At 39.8% G+C, this 25,018-nt stretch overlaps 1 protein-coding gene across 2 annotated transcripts in view; it reads left to right on the top strand.

Annotated features, from left to right (window-relative positions):
- LOC123966215 (semaphorin-3F-like) overlaps positions 1-11,696 on the top strand; it is a 61,343-nt gene extending 49,647 nt beyond the window's left edge. Inside the window, exons 11-19 of one of the 2 annotated variants that reach the window (XM_046042412.1) lie at positions 3,075-3,144; positions 3,294-3,438; positions 3,691-3,913; positions 5,014-5,102; positions 5,300-5,341; positions 6,077-6,234; positions 6,628-6,710; positions 6,977-7,110; positions 8,890-11,696. In XM_046042412.1, the coding sequence (XP_045898368.1) occupies positions 3,075-3,144; positions 3,294-3,438; positions 3,691-3,913; positions 5,014-5,102; positions 5,300-5,341; positions 6,077-6,234; positions 6,628-6,710; positions 6,977-7,110; positions 8,890-9,342 (1,397 nt within the window). In that variant the 3' untranslated portion in view covers positions 9,343-11,696. The remainder of the gene's footprint in view (positions 1-3,074; positions 3,145-3,293; positions 3,439-3,690; positions 3,914-5,013; positions 5,103-5,299; positions 5,342-6,076; positions 6,235-6,627; positions 6,711-6,976; positions 7,111-8,889) is intronic. The other variant, XM_046042413.1, reaches the window with a different exon arrangement.
- Positions 11,697-25,018: the final 13,322 nt, after the last annotated feature.

Raw genomic sequence — 25,018 nt, forward strand, 5'->3', positions numbered from 1 at the left:
CTGTCACCGCAAACACATCCGTCACCTGCCCAGCACAATGCTGTTAACCAGAACAGCATTTCTGGTCTATTTTAAGACAGTCTTTGGGCTGGGAAACCAGTGGAGGAAGTCACATCCAGATCAAAACTCTTGGCAAGAAAGCCAATATTGTTAAACTACTTCTTTAAGCTTCTACATACATTCCACATGTAGTGAGGACGCTCTGTAGACTCATTACACTACACTGCTGAAAACAGTTTCAAGCCAGGACAAGTTTAGAAATATAGCCATGCTTGAGTGAGAAGTTTCTTAAACTTTCTCCCTTTCTTTAAGAGTTTTAATAAAATGACTGAGAAGTTTGTTGAAATGTCCAGACCAGCTGTATTCCTGGCATGGTAGTCTCATGTACAAAGCACTCCCGAGACCTGGGGAGTTTTTACAGTTGGAATATTTAGCAGTTATTGGCTCTACCTGTAAACTGGTTCCTAAATGAAGCAACAGGGATTTAAATCACTTGCTTTTTTACTCAGTAGCATACAAAAGTAAAAAGAAGCTCCTGTATTTTAGATGTGGAATACTTTAAAAAAAGTATATGATCAATAGCTGGAGAGATGAAAAGGCAGACCAAGAGAGATTAGAAGAGAAAATGTGAAGAGAATGAGAGGCACTAAGAGGATTGGACAGCAGATTCTTTTAAAAATTAAATGAAATACAAAATGTGATCATATTTGAGGAAATGGCGTGTATGGCAGCTGAGATTTTATTGCTATACAAACATAAGAAAAATGGTTGTGGACTCTGGATCCTTTCCTTGCTGTTATTTACATACAAGTTCTCCTGGAGCTAAGTCAGGATAGCTTTTAGAGCAAATCACATTGTTCCCCCATGTTTTCCTGAAGCCTTGATCTGTTAGCGACTGTCCGTGATAGCTCTATCTCGGCCTCAGCGGTATCTTGACTCCATGTTCACACACTGTGTCCTTGCGTGTAAATTGTTCATTGCTGCAGCACAACAGCTGTATGTCATGACAAGGATCATCTGTTGTGTGACACCCATGACAGCCCGTCGTGCTGCGTCCATGCTAACCCATGACCGTTCCACTGCTCCAGCTGCGGCAGCTGTAGAAGATGGCATAATGGTGTGTGTGTGTGTGTGTGTGTGTGTGTGTGTGTGTGTATGGGTGTGGCTTTGTGAATTTGGTAGCTACTGTGAAATGAGGACATTATTCTTGCTATCTCTCAGCTTTATCCTTTTCTCCAGGAATGAGCTCATGGTTGTAGACGGTCCCCAGAGGAAGTCTTGACTGTACAGACTCACTACTGTGGACCAGAAACTAGCACTTCACATTCAAAGACAATGCTCACACCCTCCATGTATCATTCTATCTGCATAGCAACCTGACAGCTAATTTCTCATTCTGGTCTTTAAGGGACTGCAAGTGCATAAATCTGAATCGGTATCCTTTTTTTGTGTCAATCAGTTCTACTTCTGTTTCCACAGTTTCCAAACCCTAATAGTCATATTTTTAGCTTGATCCTTCCATCTCTCGCTTGTTGACTCTCTCACCAATCATGTTTTTTACTCTGCGGTTGTTTCCCTGCACAACTGGGTTGGGAGCACATTCTCCATTTTGTGCCGAAGGCCCTTGTCCTACTGTTGGCAGTGAACTTGCCTCCTGGGACTAGTATTTAGGTCAGGTACCAAACAGTGAGACTTATCACCCATCACATGTTTAGCTCCTCTTTATTTGTTGCTGTGGACTTTTCCTCAGTATCATTAAGAGAGATCATCTAAATCAGGCAGTGTCCAGTGTCAGAGCCCTGTTGCACCCTGTCGAGTACGTGAGTGTTGGTGATTTAGAGACCTCCAGAATTGGCTTAAGATTATATGATGCGGTTCTCCTTTGGGACAGAGGAGATATTTCCTTTCCCTCGAAATGGAAGACATGAGATATGGACCCAAGAAGGGAAGAATCCCAGCACATCGTAAAGAATTTCTGTGTCGTCTCGAGCAGTCTCAGATGGTTCAGCAATCGTTTTGTTCCAGTCTAGACCGTAGAGAACCAGACTGTTTGAATTCACTGATCTGCTGCTAAATATCAGAGCTTTGGTGCTTGGATTGGATTGCTTCGTTTAGGATGGATAGGTGATAAAGCCTCTCAAGGTTCGGGTTCGATGTGTTATGCTGTCAGTAAGACCTTCACCTTAAGTGTCCCTCCTGAGGCCATTGTTCAGTTTCCTGTTGCACAAAGTTGATTGCTGTGGTTTTGCACCTAATATTTCCATCAGCAGGAAGGGCCGTCTGTCTGGATAGAGAGACTCACTTTTTTACCTCTTATTATTTATATTGGACTGTCCTTTCAGCTTATTTAGCTACGCTATGGCCGTAACTCTGATGGCAATGTCGGTCTGTCTGTTTGTCAATTGTTTTTTAGTGAATTGTGTCAACATCTACTGGATTGTAAGAACTTTAGTTTTGTGCCATCAACAGGTCAAATTTTAACACTGTTGTTTGTGATCAATACCTGCAAAATGAATAAAATCCCCATTGACATCTGCTGTACTTTGTGGTTTGTGGTAATTAGTATACTAACATGCTAAATTAAGATGCTAGATTATAAGCAGCATATTAGCATTGTCATGATGAGGATGTTCAACAGCCTCATAGAGGCTTTAGCATGGCTGTAGACTCTTAGTCTTGTGGGCAAGCTGAAGGCAATTACTCACCCACATTCACACAAGCATTCAATAAGCAGCACAAAAATTCTCACATGAACCCCTGACCTTTGTTCTTTTGATGACATTATGGATTTCAGGGACTCCCATGGAAGCATAAAGACACAACACAAGATCGACTTTGGTCATTATCCAGTAGTGGGTTCCATGTGTTTTCAACAAAGATGAAGGTTCAGCATCTTTGTTAGTGCATCACTCCTTCCGGGGAGGTGTAGCCTAAGGGTCTCTCTGGCTAAGAGAGGTTGGATTGACTAAAAGCTGTGTAAATATTAGTAAAGAAGAGTGCTTGTGCTGTGCAGCATGATGTTTCCTTCATCCATGTTTGCACTGAAGTGATTTCATTCTTTTTTTTCCTTACAGGAGATGTTTACATACAGCCAACACAGGATACAAAAAATCCTGTGATATATGGAGTCTTCTCAGTCTCTGGGTTAGTGTACTATAACAAATTCTGTATTATGCACAATGACTGTAACAGGCTCCGTTTGAAGATACATTTTTTGGGAGGATATTTTGATTATTTTGTAAGATACATTTTTCTGACCTTTTTTTTTCTCTTTCTCTTCCTTGACTTCACAGCTCTGTCTTCAAAGGCTCGGCAGTTTGTGTCTACTCCATGGCCGACATCCGCATGGTCTTCAACGGACCCTTCGCCCACAAGGAGGGACCCAATTACCAGTGGGTGGCCTACACTGGGAAGATCCCCTACCCTCGACCCGGCACCGTGAGTTTATAATCCACACTGACCCCACATTTGAATCCCACAGCAAGCTGGCATAACAACGACTTCTCTCTGAGTTAGACCTCAAATAGAAACCATCTGAACAAGGTCCTGGTTTCAGCATAGCCACTTTTTTGTACTTTTGTCCTCGCTATAACTAATGTAACTACTGTAACTTTGTGTGTGATTATGTACTTTCTTCTTCATGGGTTTTGACCAAAGCTCAGAATGTTAATAATACTATTTCTCTTTTAGTGCCCTGGAGGTACCTTCACCCCCAACATGAAGTCCACTAAGGACTATCCAGATGAAGTGATTAACTTCATGAGGAATCACCCTGCCATGTACAATGCTGTGTACCCAGTACACAAGCGCCCCCTGGTGGTTCGGACCAATGTGGACTATGAGTTCACCACCATCACTGTGGACCAGGTGACGGCTGCAGATGGCAACTATGAAGTGCTGTTCTTAGGAACTGGTGAGTGTTTTGTAAACTTAAAATTTTTAATTAATTTTGGGGAAGGAGCCAAATCTGTTTGTTTTTTTGTCTGCTTATAAAATAAGCACAGATTTTTTAGGTTTATTTTTAAGCGACTAATGTGTACTTGAAATCAGTCTGAACTCATGAACCCTTTGATCAGAGTCAGAATGGTGAATGACAGTGTCAGCGGGAAGCTGAATAATGGAGAGAAAAATCCCCCCTGGAAATAAATCCCATGTAAGTGGAGGGCTTGTCTCCCTTGCAATCATTTATCATTAACAGAAAAGCATTCTTGCTCTGGGTGCCTGAGTGGAAATTTAACCAGTCAAAGGGTTTGCACCTCGCTCTATTCACATGAAGTAAACAACAGGAGATTTGTACCTGGAGGGCAGGGGTGGATCAACAGCAGGAGGGAGAGAAAAGAAACGGGGGGGGGGGGCTACAGTTAGGATATCCATCACCTTAATCTTACCCACTGGTGTAAGTTTGTCTGCATGCCTCGCACCTTTAATAAGGCCCCAGTCTGAGAGCAGCAGCCACCACACAGTATGCAGCCCTCACATGTTGCATATCACGCCTGTTAACTGGCTTCTTTGTTCATCTGTACATTACGGGGAGGAAACTAATGGGTTTGTGTGCGATGGCGGCCACTGTGGAGGAATGTGTGTCCTTTCAGCTGCTGTCAGAGGCAGCTATTCAGCCCTGCATTGGGGCTCAATGCAGAACGCATAATGAATCTCAGATATCCTGCTCACAGGTACTCTTTACAGAAATCAAACATGCCAGGGAAGGCCAGGGAATGTCAGAAGGATAGGTCAAGGCAAGATGGGAGCAGAGAGGATGACAGAAGAGGTTTGTCATGGTGGCGGCAGTGAGTACACTAAGTGGAACAGAGCTTCATGTCATTGAGTGAAGGTTAAACTGAAGAGAAAATACGTAACAGAGGTGAAGAGTACAGTGGAGCCAGTGTTGATACGAGGATTATCCCTTGTTGGAGGTTGCTTAAAGAATAAAATGGGAATCCAAGGAGCTGTTGACAGGTGGAAGGGTGTGAGGTTGCAGGTATGTGGCTGACAGGTGTGCGTTGTGGTCCACAGACAAGGGAACGGTTCAGAAAGTCATCGTTCTGCCCAGAGATGACCTGCAGACTGAGGAGCTGGTCCTGGAGGAGGTAGAGGTTTTCAAGGTGAGATTTTATACTTCTCTATACTTTACGTTACCTCCTTTACACTTCCCTGTTTGTTCTCTGTTTTGCTCCTTTGATATAATTTTCTTATCCCTTCTTATTTTCTTTTTCCAATTTGCTCGTTCCTCTGTATATACATTTTCATCTGCTACAAAGGTAACAAACTGTACTCACAATAAATTATTTTCTCTATCCAGGTCCCTACTCCGATTACAACAATGAAGATCTCATCCAAAAGAGTAAGCATGTCTGTGCAACTGAGTCTTTTAACTGTTGCTCACATAAAGACAAAAGAAATCATCCTCCAAAGAAAAGGAATTAAATTAATGTATTTTGGAAAGGTCACAGGCAACACGTATACAGCTGTGCTTCTCTGCCGCTTCTAGCTGTAAGTCTGAGGGAGACAACGAAGAGAGAAATATGGAAAAGACATTAAAATTTTAGTGTTGACTTTCAATGTGATTACAATACTTGGCCTCTTCTATGACATCATTCCACAGACAGTTTGTGTTACACACAGCCTGCCAGGCTGACAAATTTCAAACTGATCATAAAATGTTGAAGGCAACCTGATAGAGATGAGCTCAATATGCCTGTTGCTCTCATAGATTAGATTGCTAGACTAGAATTTACACTAATTTCATTACATCCATCTGGGTTTTTGCATGGAAAAACATAATGGTCATAATAATTAGAATCTTGTAAACCATTGAATATTATGTTTTTAGGCTTAATTTAGAGCACTTTTAGCTCTATGTTATATATATATATATATATATGTATGTATATATATATATATATATATATATATATATATATATATAGTGACATAGTACAACTTCAAATTTACTGTTGAAAATTTCCATAATGGTCTTCAGCTGCAGCTGTTCTCTTTCCCCTTTTTCAATTTTCGTATCAAAGTGTTCTCTAGCATTGTGTAACCCACAATTTTCCATCTTCTTCTCTTTCAACAGCAACAGCTGTATGTGTCATCTGTAATAGGGTTGACCCAGTTGGCTCTTCACCGGTGTGATGTGTACGGTGAGGCCTGTGCTGACTGCTGTCTGGCCAGAGACCCTTATTGTGCCTGGGATGGCAAGTCCTGCTCCCGTTACTCTGCCTCGCAGAAGAGGTGAGCACCAACAGCAGTGTTAGCATGAGCTACTCTAACTTCATAACTAACTGACTAACTGACCTTGGTGTGCTGAATGATGCTCAAGTTAGACTGCCTGAATGGCTGTTTTAATGGCATTATATTCTGTTTTAATAATAGAATCTTCATAGTCTTTGGGTAAACTGTTGTTAACACTGCACTAATAAATCATATATTTGTGAAAGTACAAGTTTAACCAGTATCTGAATTCACATTTGTGTAATGCGGTGACATAACAACATAATGTCATGTGTTGGTTTGCGGTTAGATCCATTTACATTTTGATACGTTAATGGATTTATGTATTGTTGAATGGCTTTGAATGGCTTGCGGTTGCTTTATTATCTTTTCTCTCCTTATTCGGCAACACTGGTCTGACCCCTTTAGACGTAGCCGGAGGCAGGACGTCAAGTATGGGAACCCCATCCGCCAATGCAGAGGCTTCAACTCCAACGGTAAGATGCCTTTTCTTTTCTGCTTCTTTTGCTTCGATTTGTTTATTAATGACCTCAGAAGACTGAAATAAATGACACATCTCATTATTGCCTTTCAAGGTTTCATTGTTATGGGCTGTGATGTGTTTTTAGCCAGCTTTTTGGCAATCTGTGAAAGCAGTATTGCTAAAATGACTTTGATTTGCTACAACTGAGATTTTGGTCGTACGGAGTTCATGGTAATGAGTGTTTTGGTTGCCATGGAAATGCCTCTCTCTGCCCTGCAGCAAATAAGAACACTCTGGAGATGGTGCAGTATGGGGTGGAGGGAAGCAGTACCTTCCTGGAGTGTCAGGCCCGCTCTCCACATGCTGTCATCAAATGGCATCTGCAGAGAGATAACAGCGATCGCAGGAAAGAGGTGAGCCACCAAATAATGTATTTCTCAAACATAATAGAAGCATAATATATTTTTGGATAGTTTAATACATATTAATCCACTATAATGCACAATATCAACTTCCTGAAGTACTACATGGGCTTGAACCTTACTGACATGGGCTAGTGGCAGGTGAGCATTTCCACAGATGAAACATTTCTTTTGGACATATTGGACTGGGAGGGGGAGGTGGGGGCACTCCACAACCACAGTGTTTAATTTGATTGTGTTGTCATGGAGAGACAGAGATTTATATGCAGTGTGACACATTTGAAAAATGACTCCATTGTAATTATATTCCGATTATCTGTTAACATGATTAAGTGATTCAGGCTCTGATTGAATGATGCCTGATTTCTCACACAGACCTCCGACTGTCCTCAGGCCCAAGGGAAGGACACGTAAAGGGGAGCTGTGAAAAAGCCTTCTGCCATGATATATGACCCCGAGGCACTAGTTAAAGTTTTATTGTGAAGACTCGTAGTGTTGCAGCCTCTATTTTATTGACTATGCCGTTGGATGGTCTCTATTCCCACAGGCAGAGCCGACTTTGCTTTTGCCCTGCACATCTGATTCTGAGCTAAAAAGCTATCACCCAATCACCTATTCTGTGATTGAGTCCTGGGTGTGGACATACAGAAAGAGATGGATTAATAGAGTTACATCTAGAGTTAGTGTTTGAAAACGTTTGAATTGATACATTATTTAAGGATATTAATCCACCATGCAGGCTATTACATTAGGGATATAAACAAATACAAATATATTTTTTATATATGAACAAATACAAACAACATTTTGCAGGAATATTTGTTGCTCCCCACTGACACACTATAAAAAATTTGCCATAAAAACATCACACCACTCAGTCAAATAGAAACCCAGAGACACCATACACACACTGCTAGCTCACGCTTTACAGTCATGTCAGGATCTCAGGTGTCCATCAAGGATAAATGTCCATAAAATTGTTTAGAAAAGAAAAAGATGCTATAACGTAAAACTTCTGGTCTTGGCACACAGTCATCAGAATCAGACTTTTTCTTCAGGATCACTGAAATCCAGGGGACTGTTGTCTGTGCAGTGTAGAGCTGCTAGTAGTCAAAGCAACAGGACTTTCCATGATAACAGTTTGCCAAGAATGTAAACAAATAGACTGTAGGCTAAAAATATGGAGGTTTAGATAATACATACATTCAGCCAGGTCCATCCACAATAACCTTTCATCAGTTTTCACCAGAAGTGCAGGATAGGTTGACTGATGTTGCACAGCTGTTATTATAATATAATCTGTGTGTCAACAGGGACTGTCTCAAAAGTGCACAATGGGCAAGAGCGTTTTCCAGAGTTTTGGCAGTTGGTTTTTTATGTTTTTACGTCAAACAAAACATTTTTTATTTATCTGGGCCTCCTCGAATTATATACACAACCTCCAGTTTTTAAAGAAAAATCATGCCATATGGCCCAGTGCAATTCTGGCTTCTATTTTCCCATTGTTGCAACATCCTGCTCTGTTTTCATTATTTATTTTGTGGGCAGCTGCTTGTGTACAAATACGCATGAGGAGTATAAATGGCAGAAGAAGGCAATTCAATACAGAAAATGATACAGTCTAAAAAACTTTTAAGTCCCACCCCTACTAGTATAAATATACAGATATTTTTGTGAATTAAACAGATGGTAGCTTTGCATCACACCCCTAATGCACAGGATGTTACATCCCTGGTGATTCATGAGCTGTTTTTCACTCTGTCGCTGCAGATGCGATCTGATGGTCGCGTTTTGAAGACAGAGCAAGGTCTACTCCTGCGGTCACTGCAGCCCTCCGACTCTGGCATGTACCAATGTACAGCCACGGAGAAGAACTTCAAACACTCGCTGGTGAAGCTGCAGTTGGTGGTGCTGTCGAGCCGGGCCGTCAACAATGTGCTAGTGGAGGGCGGAGGAGGGCTGGTGCCGTCTTCTCTTCATTCCAGCAGCACCCAGTGGACGCCCAGCGCAGGCCAGTACAAGGACCTGCTCACCATCCTGAGCCAGCCAGAGATGAGCCTGATCAATCAGTACTGCCAGGACTACTGGCAGTTTGGAGACCCGCTGCTGGGCGCCCTCAAGGCCAAAGACCTGAAGGAATTCAAAGAGCAGAAGAAGCCCCGCAACCGCCGGCATCATGGGGAGGGGGAGGAGAAAGAGGAGCAGGAGGAGGTAGAGACATGAGGAGCCTGGCTTTGTGTCTGAAATGCCCTCAACACCCTTCCCCCCACCCTGTGAAAACTGGGAGAGACTCATTGAGAGTAGCAACGTGAAAAAATCCACAAACCGAAAAAAAAAGCAAACTGAGTAAAAAAGAGGCGTACAAACAAAACCCCAAATACATTCTCTCAAACAGTAAGATATATGATACACAGTATTTATTGTAGGTTGTATATAGTATCATTCTGTGGATTTCTTTGTACTTATAGAAAAACATGCTCTTTGTGTATAGGTACCTTTGGGGCAAATATTATTGTTATTATTGATGTTGTTAATTTTATTGTCGCTGTTACTGTCATTACAATACTCATCTGTCAGCATCATATGACCTTGGCGACTGTTTGGAATGTGTCAGGCATGTAAGCTGTTAGGAGCGAGCTACGAGAAGCTCTCTATTACAGTGAAATGAGTTGTTGATAAGGGGGTGATGGGATCTCTGTTGTTTCTTGCTTGCTTTGACTCGATGCCAGGACTCATTTATTTCTGGACACTGGACAGGAATGCGTGTGATGCAACCTCCTCATGGTTGCATGCGGACAGAGGACTTAATATTGCAAGGGGACCATCGACACATGGTCCTAGTTATTGTGGGGAAACAATACTTTCTTCATTGGAATGCTGACGTACAGATGACTGTTCAAATATTCTGTGTAATTGGGCCTTATAATAAGAAACTGGTGCATGCCCTTTGTTTGTTTTTTCTTCTATTTCCTTCTTGATCGGAGGATTGATTGTAAAATTATGCAGCATCTTTGCTACTTTTTCGCCCAGATACTAATTATTATTATTCAAATCCCAGTCGTACTCTACTTTGAGTAAACTGTAGCTTGTTAAAAAGGTTTCACAGGTGAAAGAAGCAAGCATCAGATCAGTTTTTATGAAATATTTAACGAAATAAAATGGTTGGGTGGTTTCAAATACAAACATACTTTGAACTGAGATTGAGGTGCAATAATGGGTCATGATTTTGCACAAGGGCATTATTTTTTTTACTTTCAAGGGACATTGGCTGGGGCCAAATGCAACAAGCACACTCGGGCAAGTTATAGTTGGCTTCTGTTAAAAAAACAAATCCAATTTAAGATGAAAGAGCAGCAGGCAGCAGTCGTTAGCTCTGAGCACACTAGACATCTTTTGTTCTTTCTTCCTTTGACATTCATATGTGGAAAAAAAATAACTGCCCATTTACACAACAGAGCATTGTAACAATGTTGTGACACTAACCAAAATATTGGGAAGCTGGCTTTCATTGTGTGCATGAACCTGTATTTGTACTGTAATTCTGATACTGTGTGGTTGTTTTTTCTGTTTTCATCTCTAGGGGTGTACTGTATGGTTTCTGAGGGACATTGTCTGTACAGGCAAATGTGGAAAACAAATGCGTTAAAGATGCCCGCATTTCAAATATACCCTGTATAGAGCATGATGCATCTTTCATTGACAAAAATATAGATTTTTGACAGAGTATTAAGTGAAATTTACTTGCAGATGTGTTTTTAGATAGCACACAATGTGGGTAAGTATCATTTAAAAATCATACGGGCATATTAATTATGTAGAAAGGCAGTTTGAATTTAATGAGAGGGCTGTTATTAAAAGATGAGTGATAGTTCTATTGATTAGAATTTTTATGCCCACCCTTTAGTACTGCTATTAAAAACATTAGCACAGCAGTTTTCCAGGAAGTGAAATTAACATGCGTTTCCATGCATAAGAATATATGACGGGGAAAAAAATCTTTAACAAGGTGAAAAATTATTATCGTATTATTCTGATATTTCAAGGCTTTTTTTAGTAGACCTTGTCTGGCTTGTATGCGGGATATTTAAAAGTTGTCTTGAATGCCTCTGGGAAGATGCATCCATAATTCATACAGGTGTATCTGTATCTGCTCCTCAGTTTGGGATGTCTGTCTGCGCTCCCAGAATCAATCACAGCTCCTGATTGTCTCCTCTTAATGAGACCAGGGGTTATCCAGCAAAAAAAAATGCAAAGAAAGGTTGTACAATTTGTGGTATTTTTAAAAATGTGTCTGTAGTTTTTGAGTGTTTTTGTTTGTTTTGTATTTTTGCATCGTCAGACTTTATGGGAAAAAAAGAAAAAAACTAAATGCACAGAGGTGATGTTATTGTAATGACTCGTGTAAATTACTCTCTCTTCCCTTTCCATTGTTGTTGCTGACTAATAAATTAAAGCTCTATATTTTATAAGAATGGAATGCTCCCCCCTTCATTGTGATTGGCTTGATACTGGATGTTTTCCGTGTTCTGCCCAGAACCCTCTGGATCCTTGGAATAAAGTTGTACCTGTTAACGAGATATGTATGCACATTTGTATAAAATATACACATTGCATTTGTGTTTGTAATGAAACTATTGGAAGGTGAAATGCCTCCAATTAAAGGATACAGGAGGAGGTTTGCTCTCTATCAGTTTCTATCAGAGTAGTTTCACCTCTGGGCGTAATAGGTATGGAAATGCAAATTCCTAATCCCCATAAATTAATATATTCAGATGTAGCTAATCAGTACTTAAATGTTCATTAACCCAGATGTTAGGTGTTCAATAGTGCTAGATAATCAGGAGTGTACCTTCGGGAGATTCATAGGATTGTTAAGCAATACTAATTCCTCAACCAGTTGACAGGCAGCAGAAACAAACCATCTCACATTTTCCAATGCTCAGTGATAAAGTATAGTGCAACAAGTAATTGACAAAACAGTTATTGCACATCATGATGTTTTCACTGGACATTATTTACTACTTTTACATATTTTGAAAATCTCATTTGCAGGTGACTCATAGTCATAGTCGTTACACCCATCTCAGTATTTCACACATAATCAGGTTTTGAATTTTAGAGATTTTATCAGTTTACTCAAGTTTTATTCAGTTTAAGTTGTATGCTTGCCCTTGCTTAATTTTACAATAAAATATATAATCACTGCATTTAAAGTACCAGTAGTAGACATTGAATTTATTTCTTCACTAAGGTAGTAATCATTAGGTCAAGTGTGTTTAACATCTTTAAGGTTCTTATAGGTTGCTCTAGCCAACGAAATTAACCCATCATTGGGGCCTATTTTCCAGGCCACTAAATACAATCCTAGCAACTATACCAAGTGCACTGATCAATGAGAAGAGAGCTGTCGTTAATGGGCGTGGCTGAGGTGGTATTTGGCTCTAGGGCTGTTCAGTCAGGTGCCATTTCAGAGTAAGCAGGGTAGGCGTTCAGAAGAAGACAGTTAGAAGCTAGGCGAATCTCTTCGACACCAGCTTAAACAGTCCTCAGTTATACCTAATAGGGTAATACCCATAGGCCTAGAGGATCGGACCCTTTAAGACGAAGAGCTGGTCCAGTACCTCCTGAACAGGGGTAACTCGGGATCTAACACAGGCTACCATAAGGGCAATCCATATCACAGTAGGAAATGCACAGGTGCAAATAATAAGGATGACTGACATCTAGTTAAGTGCTTCAGTGGCTCACTGTCACACTGTCATGGTGTAATTTAACTGGGACACAACAGAGCCATCGTTAATAGTTAGTAACATCTGTTTTTGTCCTTCTATGACAAGTTGAAATGTCTGGTGTTCTAGGCCTATATCTCAGTCCCTCTTCAGAAAAGAAGGATTGACTGCCTGATGTGAGGGTCCCAGTCAATGGGAAGGGAGAATGAGGTGTGTCACTTCTGTTAGCTTCTGTTCTGGTTTTCCTAAAACTTTATTTAACCAGATTTTAACTTTTTACAGTTTTTCTCAGGAATTTAGGCAACATTAATGTGATGATTTTTGTCAGGCAGCAAACATTTGCTAAATATTTTTTTCTTGTAGTGTGTGTATTAGGTGTTAAAGTAAAAACAATGGTAAATGACTTAAATAAATACAACCTGGCTGACCTTATGTAAAGTGTAGGCGTTGCCTGTTGGTGAAGGTCACATTCATGTTAGTCCAGGACTGTAAAACCACATTAAACAGATTCTAACATAATATATCCTCTGGAATAAAAATGAAAACATAAACCCCTCTTGTGTTGTCAATGCCACCGTTTGACTTTAGTGAATTCCATGTGCCTAAACTCAGTTCCTCCAAATGTTTACATTAAATACACAAGTTAAAAAACATACGTTATCACTGTATACAACAAGCTAATCTTGCAGGCTAGCATTTAATGCTAGCATTATGTTTGAACCTTCTCCATTTTTTTTCATACCTCGGTAATGTTAAGTGTTAGTAGTAGTTAGAGACAGTAGATAAAGTTAAATTTGCACAGTAAAACATTGAACTTTCTTAGTGGCTACATTACAGATGGGGTTTTATTTTACTTGTAGCATATTTTTACACAGATGTTACACTACTGTTACTTTTTCACTCTGAGTGAAACAGAGTTATTATTTACCAGAAAAAGTAAACATTTTTGTTTTTATGGCAGAAAAGGAAGTGATGCACCCCACTTCTCAGAATCCTAAAGGAAATGACACACTAATGTCTCGGTTTACTGTTCCCCCTATCGTTTCAGGCACTCAATCTCGTAAAAATTAAGTGGCCAGATCATGTGACTTCAGAGAAAATGATGGTCAAAATTAAGTATAAATGATGCAAGTCTTTGGTCATCAATAGAGGTCAATAATAGTCAGAAGTTATTCGCTGCCCCTTTAAGTGTCTGAAACCTATCAGGAAATGTGGACTCAGACTCTAACACCAGAGTCTCTCACAGACATTGTATACCTAAATGAGGGCATTGTAGCTTACTCTGTGTTTATCCATAGACCAATATTTCATGAAATCAATGTTTCCTATCAAGATCTCTCAGTCGTCAGTATTGTTTCCATCCCATAAGGAATCATAAGAAATGTGTGATGGGAGTACCAGAAGGCAGGTCTGGCTCATAGCACCTGAGGGGAACAGGCTGTTGTCAGGTCAGGGTAGTGTGCTTCAGTCAAGCCCATTAGGGTTTCTGCACCTCATAAAAGCCCTGATGGCAGAGTTGACCCCTGATCAGTGCAAGAGTGACTCAGTTTCTCCCACAACAATCTAGGTCAGGAGCAGAGTGGCAGAGAAGAAGACAGAAAGTGAAGGAAATATCCTTTGGGCAAGAGCACAGGAGGGGGTGGATGGAGTATAAAAATATAAAAACATAACATCATGTTAGCACTGTATTGAGCACTAAAGGGGTCATCGAGAGAATCTAAAAGCCAAGGTTTGCTTCAAAGCGACTACTGTCTAATGCAAAAGTCTTTATACCTGTTCCAAAAGATCACACTCAAAGCGAAAAGCCTGCCATTATAAAGACAGCCGAGATGCAACGAATCGTACCAACGGATACGTAGCAGTCATAGCGTTGCATCTAGGGATGTAAAGGAATATGAAGGTACTATTCGGTTATGAACAGATAGCACTCTGATCAAACAGCATCCAAATCCACTTGACACAATTTGCCTATAATATTTGTTCTCAGTCATTACTCAGTCAATTTAGTGTTTACTGCTGTACCAAATGTAACGCAGGTGATTGAACAGGAACTACAGTCGGCTGTACACACAAAAAACGTAACAGTAGCTGTGCAGTAATCAGTGGCGGACTCAGGCTGTTTCAGAAGCAGGGGTAAAAAGAATAAAAAGGGCACCAGCTATGCGGTGCAGAATAAGGCACTGTATTTCATTTTCCGCACTGGAAGGTCACCCATTAGTGCAATGGATTGTGTATTCTCTAATAGAACGGCACCCTGAGACCATCAGTCCTATGAAGGTTGCAGGTAAGTGATCATTTCTCAAATGGCTATTGTTAAAAATTAGGCTATTGTATAATGTGCTATAAGGTAATATAATATATTTATGCAGTAATGCCACAAATGGCACCTTTAAGTATAAATATTTGGCCATAATAGGATGTCTTAACAAACTGGGATCTGAATAAGTAACAAGGACTACATGTTTGCTGAACTCTCAGACCAACTCAGATGGCCCATAATTCATGTAAGTTAAAACATAATGAGCAATCCTATTGTAAAGTGACAAGATGAGAACACGTCTGGAGAAACCTTTTCACCTAGCATGGGTTTGTTTCAGGACAAGTCAGACTATAGGTCAGATGATTTGGAAAACCATCACAGGGCATTCCAGGCATCAGATGACATCTGGACTTTGGAGAACTCTGTAGCCCCCTTTTTCATTCTTCCTCATAAACAGAGCTCTGTTCCCTTTGTTTATCTGATCTCTACCAAGAAACAGCAGAGCAGACGAGGAGAGTCAGGATGGGAGTTTGACAGAGGACACAAATATTCAGAGTCAGCCACCCCCATAGTGGCTGTTAAAATGATATCTGTATGATCACCACATCACTTCAAATTCAGTCACCGCCTCTGAATCAGAAAATGGCATAAAACCAAGAGGCTAATCCACATTTTGGAAATTCAAAACTACCCACAACAAAGGTTGACCCATCAGTATCTGATCAGACAGTTCTGTGCACCATTCTTCACAACACAACAGCGATGTATTTCTGTGGGGCATTATCTGCACAGTGGCATATCACATGACATAAAGCCAAGCCATGGCATCATTAACATCACTCATTTGACTTTTCAGATGTGGAATCCAGCTCTGTCTTATCGTTGAATCTGATCTGGTGCTCGGTGGCTCAGAGGCAGTCAAGGCATTCTGTGGTTATCTGCTCCATCATACAGTGAGAGCTGCCGGACACTTACTGCATTGTTGGAGCAGACAGACTCAGAAGCTGGATAGTGAGGGGCAGAAGTTTGGCATGCTATGTAACTGCTTCTTTGTTCACAGGCATCCTTCTTTAGACCTATAGACTTGGCCGCTGTAAAAAACTAAACTCAGTCCATTAAAGACTTGATGAGCTGACATTAATTTAATTCCTCGACCTGGGATAAGTCACCAACCGGTTAGTGGTTCGATGTTTTATTTAATGCGTCACACTATATTCAGGCCCCAGTTCTCATATTGTCAGATTTTCTCATGCAGTAACCATGTGCAGATGAGACTCTGGGGAAAGTGTGGAATAACCATTGTTGAATCCCATTGCCTCCCAATGTAAAGTGGAGAAAAGAGGGAGCAACACTGCTCTCTGCTGCATCTATGCAATTCCAATAGAAGTCCTGCATACAGCAGCATTACATGTTATCAACCAGCAGATGTCAGGATGCAACAGTGTCTACTGGATTGTTCACATGAAAAGATCACCCTGGTCTATTTAGAACAAATCTACAAGGAAACATCTTTTACGTCCAAGGTCTAGGAGCAACCTGGACGCAATATAATATGTGGCTCCCCACTCTTCCCATTCCCAAGCAAGGCCAGTGAACAAAGGGAGTTACAAATTAGCTTAGAGTTGAGCAGTGCCCAAAACAACAAACAAGAAGACTCTATGCAACTTAAAACTTCCCTAAATCAAAACAAAATGTAAAGAGAAGACAAAGCTCTAGGCTTCTATTAGGCCTACAAAAAACTGGAGTAACCAGGTACTCCTAATTGAAAAAAGAAACTCTATTTCCAGCAAACAAACGACTATGGCCAACAAATCTAGGTTGTCACAGACTGATACGCTCAATACACAGGTTTCTCTGGTGATGGCAGTGCAAAACTGAAGCTTCGATACGTGCTCCAAACCCTGAACATAGAACCAATGCTTTAAAGCTTGCTTTGGTCATAGACTGTATATATATAAAGGGTGCGAAAAAAATCACGTGAATCAACTGACTGGTTCGTGGTCCAATCAGGTGACTCACTGGCACTGCCTCGATCGTCTCGAAATCTTTGAGTGTTCCCCATCCCACACAAGCGCCACCTGCCATAGTTACACAAGCACGCCCAACCTATGCCATATTTTTCCAGCACTTTCTCCTCAATAACACAATACACATATTCATCAATCTTTATTTATAAATAGAACTTGATGTTCAGTCTTAATGTGTGTGCGTCAAAGAATTTTTCAAAGTAAAGATACTGGGATGATCAACGCAAAGATGCTTCAGAACTGCTCATTGAGGTGAGTGCGTGTCCACCAACTAGCCTGCCTGATTTGACTGCAGTCTTTGCCAAGACAGGCCACTGTAACTGAAGCTTCAAGTGATGAACCCATTTTCGAAACAGTTGGCTCAAGTGGTTCAGTGTTTCACAAAAGCTTCATTAGCCCATCACTAGGTTTCTCTACACACAGGTCTAATGCCAGGCAACTCGGAACTCGGAAATTTCTGACCTCCAACTAGAAAAAGTACCATGGATCACCACCTGAATTCGGATTTCCTACTTGTGAACTAGGAGAAAAAATATGTACACCGACTTCACGAGTAGCAACTGAATGACGTCACACAACAATAGCAGCTCCCATGGAAGCATTGTAAACGGTAAACCATAAACTAAAAGGCAAATAAAGTATTAAAATAATACATACTATTATCAAATAGTAAAACTTGCATGTACTTGCATGTAAATTGATGTAGAAATATTTTGTCAGTGTTATTTGGTAGCTGGTTACAGTAAACAGTCTCTGAAAGTCATCTTCTCTACCCAAAAGTTATTCAGGAAAATGTTAAAAATGGCCAGATATGTAAAAAATATAGCCTACAACTATTGCTGACTTTTGAGGATTACCAACTGATGTAGTTAGAAGGATACACAGTTAACAAGTAACATATATTTATCACGTTTTTATTATAATGGCCATCCTATTAATTAACGTGCACTGCTGAGGGTTTAATTGTGCATAAACTTGACCAGTTAGTCACGGTCAGCCATGTTAATTGTCTACATTTGGCATCATGCACCACCATGCACCTGAAAGGCTTTGAGGTCGGAAGTCGGATATTTCAACTCAGAAATTTCCCAGTTTGAACTGGTCTGGAACACGGCATAACACAAACACACTAAGGTAGGGGAACACCTGACAGTGCAGATTGAGAGAAAAATGACAAATATGAGCCCAGGGTCATAAAAAACTCCTTTTAAAAATGTGCACTATAAAAAGGCTAAATAAAAAGTATACAATTGTGACATGTGTACTATAATGTTATATTGCTTGAAACATTTGTTGAATAAAATATGGAAATAGTGCTGGAAGAAGTACTGAGATAGCGTTATTTTAGTAGAAATACAAAAGAGTATTGTAAATATACTATATTAAAAGTAAAAGTCCTGCATTCACAACCCTACTTAAGTAATTTAGTATCATCATTAAATGTACTTCACACATTCACTTGTTCTGCTACAGTGACTGATGTATTATTATGTCATTATTAGATTGCATTAGAATACTGATGCAATAATGTTTTAAATAGCATTTTACTGTTGTAGCTGGTTGAGTTTTGAGCTAGTTTTAACATATTTGTATACAGTTCACTAGTTTAGTCCAGTGCCCCCTTCAAAGGGTCACAAGAGAAATGTGGGGGTCATCCCCCCCGGAAGAAAATTTTGTACATCCTAAAATTAAATGCATTAATTTGGTGCAAAATTAAGAGGCAGATGAAGAACTTTGCACTCTTGTAAACAATGTTGTGCTCTAGTAAACTATTTAATCATAAACCCATTGTATAGCTATAAATGGTGATGATATACAGCAAAAGTCAACAAATTTATTTAATATTTTTCCAGCAACCCTAAATCAAAGAATAGAAAATAGAATAAGTAATTTTGCTAACATTTTATTGTTGTTGTTTTTTACTTTTAATTGTCTGTACTTGTGTTCTTGTGGACTTGTGAAACATCGCAGCCAAAGTACTGTTCCAATTCAAAAGATGTGTTCTCGCCCCGCCCCTTTTATTTCGCCGCCAAAAAGCAGAAATGTCGGACAAGAAAACTCACAACTGTAATTTACAATACTGCTGTTCTTGTGTCACATATAGCAGTTTTAAAAGTTTTTTTATGTGGGAATATAGTTTTTTAAACTCCAAATATATGGTTGATTTCTCAAGTCAGAGCTGATTTAAAAAATTGCTACGACGTTTTCGGAGATGTGAGGTCCCGCCCGCTAACGGGTTCCGGCCGTCATCGAGTCCGCTGCTGTTCCATTTGCTGAATGACTGATTGCGCGCTCCTATTCCTGGGAGTTTGTACTCCCGAGCCGAACTTGCCAAGTCCCAGATATAAAGTCCAGAAGTCCGAACCTGGCGAACTCGGTATTGAGAAACAGCCGTTGTCTCAAGTCGGGTGCCAAAGTGCATAAGCGTACGATCTTATAGCAGCGCCTACAAAACACAAAGTTAGAGGTCTGAAATATGGAAAATGTTATTACAAGATGTGTAAAAATATTTTCGCCTTGGTCTCCTTAATTAATGGGAAACACTGGGTCATGTGATGATGTTGATGTGTTGAGTTCTGCTACACAAATCAGTCTTAATTTATATATATATATATATATATTTATAGAATATTGGATAAGCCTCTTTGGGGCTCAAACAAACAAACCATCTGAGAAGTTTAGAGGGGAAATGTCTCTTTCGTGAAAGCACTAACAACTCAAAAATTATGAGAACCATTGATTTAATATTTTAAATTATATGTTTTATGCAATATCTTAATCTGAAAAGTAAGTATAATCATAGCTGTCAAATAAATGTCAAATGGAAGAGTAAAAAGCCCAGTATTTCTCTATGAATTGAAAAGAACTTGACAAATATGTACTTCAGCACTTCAACAAATGTAATTAGTTACTGTCCAGGTGGAATAGTGGTCATACACTTAAATGAATAAAAAGAGTTGCAATCAGTTTTAAAATAATAAAAAAGGCTCTGTTGTTGTTTGCTTCTATACTGCACAGGTAACTGGTTTTGAAGTTTTATTACCACAATTTGCATGGATTTTCTGCAGTGCCTCAGTGGCATGCAGTTCCCTGAGGCAGTAAACTAATAAGTGATGAGTTGCTGTGAATGATTGCTTTCTAACCTATGCCAATAATATCATGCTTACACACCACATCCATTCACTACTATCGTAATTCTTCACTTGGAATATTGACATCAGTTTGAATCTGATCCCTGATAGAGTTACCTAAAAGACGAAAACGTCCATAGAAGTGTAAAGAAACACATATTACAATCAGTGCTAAACCCAGTGAAGACAGACAAAGTAGATTCATTCTTGTTTGCTGTTACTCGTTATTTCTGTATCGATTGCACTGCATAACTCTATCCACTATGTGCAGGAACAACTGTAGCTACTGTTTTAGTTTTATTAGTAAGTAAGTTGGGTTTGGTACAGAGGATGTAACATTTTCCTATCGGCAATAACAGACTGATCAATGGCCTTTCATATCATATGAATTTCATATTATATCTCAAACTGGAAACTGACTTCTCTCGCCCTACCAATCTTCATGGTTACAGAACAGAGTTAGGATCCCCAGTGAGTCTCGATGAGTGTATGGATGGCTGCATACCATTGTACAATGGGCTTTAAAAAAGAGAAAATCTCACAGGGGAAGCCTGTTGAAGTCCCAGAGGGATTAAAAAGTGAGCTCTCTGCATTATTATTCCAACACATGCAATTCAAGTATCCTGGAAAGTCTCACCAAATGACACTGCTGGGATTTTTCAAACACAAGTTCACACCCCACCAGGGTGGGTGCTAAGCTTGTGCTAATTGAGAGTGTGTAACACAGATGCTCTCATTCGGGTTCGGGGGAAAGCAGAGTGTGATGATGCAAGCTGTTTACCACATTTTCACCACAAATAATCCTCCAGATCTTCGATAGAGCCCTCATTTTTGAAAGATGCTTTGCACCATCTGTCCACTGACTGACTACTTAAGACTGGGGGGGTTTGTCAAATATTTTGTATTAGTTATTTTTTTTATTTAACAATTGCCTACATTGGCAGTTGAATAAATCACAGAATTTTCAAACACCTCATTTACACCTGTATCAAACTGTGATCTGTACGCAGAAGGTCATCCAGATAGTCTAATAAATGATCCGATCTTGCCTTTGTGTTTACACCTGGTATTTTTTAATCCATTCTTGTTAGCCACATTGAGATGCAAACTGTTAGCCACATTGAGATGCAAACCTGCAACTGAGTAGGCCTAATTTGAGGTGGCCCCAGATTGCTTTACAAAAATCACATAGTTTGTTGAGTTATTGAGTTAGGGGAAACTTTATACACTTTGTGAAATGCTGTCTATGGAAATTTCTTAATTATCTGTCCCCTTTTGTAAATCAAACTGTAAATTTGACTGTAACTGTAATACATTAAGTTATTCCTTTCTTTGTATAAAAGATACTGTCTCAGTTTGTCTGGGAGTGTTGCAGTGGGTCCTACCGGCGTATTTGTTATTGTATATCATTCATTTCCCACCCGTGGTGCTTTCATTTTTCACGCAGTTCTGTTGACGCATGCAGTTATATGAGGCTTGTCTCCTTCAGCCTATATAGACCTGGTGTTATGTTGTGTGCCAGCACGTTGTAGGCTATAGATTGTGTTTATAAAATCCTAACACGATGCGAGCGAGACAACCCAGACGTGGTCAGGCAGATCACATTCTGACGCATTTACACCTTCCACCGCGAGATGAACTGTCATTAAATTGCTAATCTTGGATGTGTGCGCACTGTAATGTGTGTGCACGTGTGTGATGTATAGATTAAGTGTTACATTTTGTTGGTTTTAATGGTAGGAGGGGTGGCTGTTATGCACCCATGTTCTACTGAAGTGCATCCTGTGTGATGATGAGATTATCTGTAAAAAGGATTTGCATATTGCTTAAGAAATTAGCTGTTTGTTTTGGTGATGACTCTCACTCCCTCTGTGCTGTTTGCTGGTTGGATTGGCTGGACAAAATTACCTTCTTATTTTTAGTTTCAGACCTTTACTTTAACTTCGGCAGTACTAGAGGAGAGGACACAGTAAGTTGGGCTGTTAGTGTGCCTTTTTCACCGTGAGGGAAGTGGGGTCAGAGGGCCTCAAGAGTCACCCTTTGCTTTTGATTTTCTCCAATACTACTTCTGGTGAGAATATAAAAAATATGGTTATTTATGGAATTATGGTCATGCATTTCCCCCCAGTCACTCAGGGAGACTCAAGGAAAAATATTTGTGCGGTCAAGATAAAAAAAATAAATCCCCGATAAATAACAGTCCCTTAGAAATGATTGGGATTGCAGACGAATAAACAGATTAATTAGAATTTTATTACCATCAAAGTCATCAACTCAGTCAAGGAATACAGCACAGAGCTCACAAATGCAAGACAGGACCTACAGGTGACCACTGGTCCTGGCAAACATCACATCTACAAATACACCTGTAAGTGCATGGCAAAATCAACAGACATGAAATAGTAAATACAGTGAGAAATGTATTGGGGAAAAAAGCATTGCTTTAAACTGTGTAACAGTATTCAAACAGTATTTATTTGCCATCTAATCAAAAGGAACGGACTACATGAAATAATCTTTTTACATAAAAAATATCTGATATTATTTTGTTTAACCATCTTGTTAAAATCTAAATATTTATCTTAAACAATGTAAGAAATAAAATAGTGGTATTGTTGGAATGATTGGTGTGAGTACCAATCAACAGAAAGTAAAAGAAGATACGTGTGTGGCAACAAAATACTCTGCAACAGCCACTCTAAACTTTAGATTTTACGGATAATAAATGTGACCAGTTTTATCCAGAGCCCCTTTATATCTGAGGTGCACATTCTCATAGAAACTCACAGGTGTTCACAGGAAATACTCTTGACAACAGATTGGGTAGAGTCAGACAAAGTGGCCGTGCACAAGCCATAACACTTTACTTTATTTCATATAATAATCGTATTGACAATGTGGCTGCTGCCTTTGTGACCAGGGAATGAGAGCCCATGGTTCAGTGTGTGTTAGCACAGGAAATTGTTGGGATTCACAGGCCAGAGGAGCAAATTTGGTCTTTTTTGCCCCCCCACCCCCACCCCCACACACACTTATCTGACAGCAGCAATGTGTTAGTTAAGTGGCCCTCATGGGCCTGACAGCTGGTAATGACTGTAGACTTCTACTTACAGGTACATGGACTTCATCGAAAGGACACCAGGAATCACAGTTTCTGCAGCCAGTCGAATATTGCTCAATGTCCTCTAGAGTGATTACAGAGAACTCCTTCTGTAGCTCATTATTAATGCTCGAGGGGACCAGTGACAGGAAAGGATAAATTGTTATTACTGTTTATCAAGTATAAGCTTAAACATCTATGGAATAAACAAATGAGTTGAAAAACAACAACAATAGAAAAAAAACACTGAAATAAAAATATAAATAAACAATATGATCATAAATGTCAAATATATGCTTCATACATTTTCTCAGTACAATATAGGTCAACAAAGCTGAGTCGGTGAAGATGACCCTAGTTACCACAAAGTCAAAATGGAGCATGTCTTCCCTTGAAAGCCGCAGGTGGTCAGTTAATGCACATTTTGTTTTACAGTTACAACCAAATATTAAGACATATGTGGCATTTGAGTCAAAAACCCTAACACAGAGGATATGATTGAACCAAAGTAGATACAAGTAGACTGAGATCTAGCAAAAGGAAAAACAATCCGTCACATGATGTATAAAGACGTTTCTAAAAAAAAAATAAAAAGGAAAGCTACAAATTAATTTGGATGCATAGAACGGCTATGTAATGAAGACTGTTTTTATTCATATAACTTACGTTGACAGCAGGGGTGCTGCATAATGTACAGTATGCTTTTGAAAAGAACATTGGCCTTGATATGGCTTGTGGCAAGAGACGAGGGTTCTGTGGCCACCGATAAGAAGAAGTTGGCAGTACCGCATCTTTATCTACCAAGTGGCTGTAAATGTAAAATGAACAGCAAAAAGTGAGAATGCATGCTGTTTTGGCTACTTCTACAAAGGTCTCTATATACAGAATCTTTACACTTACAGCTATGAGGTTCTTTCCTGAGCAGGAAGTTAGCAATGGAACTTAGTGTTTGTGTGTGTGCTTATGTGTGAAGCTGCCTAATTCATAATACAGCACTGGGATTAATAACTCCCAGTCAACAATCTCAGCATTGTTTAACGCACAATAACTGGCTAGTGTAGACAATAACAGATAAGAAAGATAACCATATTTCCCCTATGACAGGGGTATGTGATCTCCATGTGTGAGGACCAGCACTTACTGAGTATTACGGTACGAGTTCAATATTTCAGAAGCAAATCTTTTCTACTGATTCTAAGAACAAATACAGTAATTGCGAGACTGGCAGAGAGAAGTTTCCAAAGTTGGCTCATTATAAAAGAATCAAAGCCGTTTTCAGCACAATTATGTCTTTCTATATTCCCTTATCACTAAGAGAAGAATCAGAAAGATGACTTTAGCTGCAAGCCACAGTCTGACAGCAAATCTGTTTTTGCCCATAAATCTCAAGTGTGTGGAGACAGACGTGGTTTATATAATCTGCCATAAAACACTGGAGGGTCAGTGAAAAAAGACACAACACATGTAAAAAGAAAGCCAATGCAATGCAGCACTCAGGAAGAGACAACACAGCCTCCATGAGATGATACTAATGCTGCAAGTGAGAGAGAAGCAGAGTCAGTGTCACCATGCTAGCAGCTAATGTACAGTGTGCAGGAGTTGATGGGGACTGCAGAGGTCAGACAGGGAGGGTTGGGGGGGGGGGGGGGGGG

This window comes from Micropterus dolomieu, unplaced genomic scaffold (genome assembly GCF_021292245.1).
Source record: "Micropterus dolomieu isolate WLL.071019.BEF.003 ecotype Adirondacks unplaced genomic scaffold, ASM2129224v1 contig_12944, whole genome shotgun sequence".
Lineage (NCBI taxonomy): Eukaryota > Metazoa > Chordata > Actinopteri > Centrarchiformes > Centrarchidae > Micropterus > Micropterus dolomieu.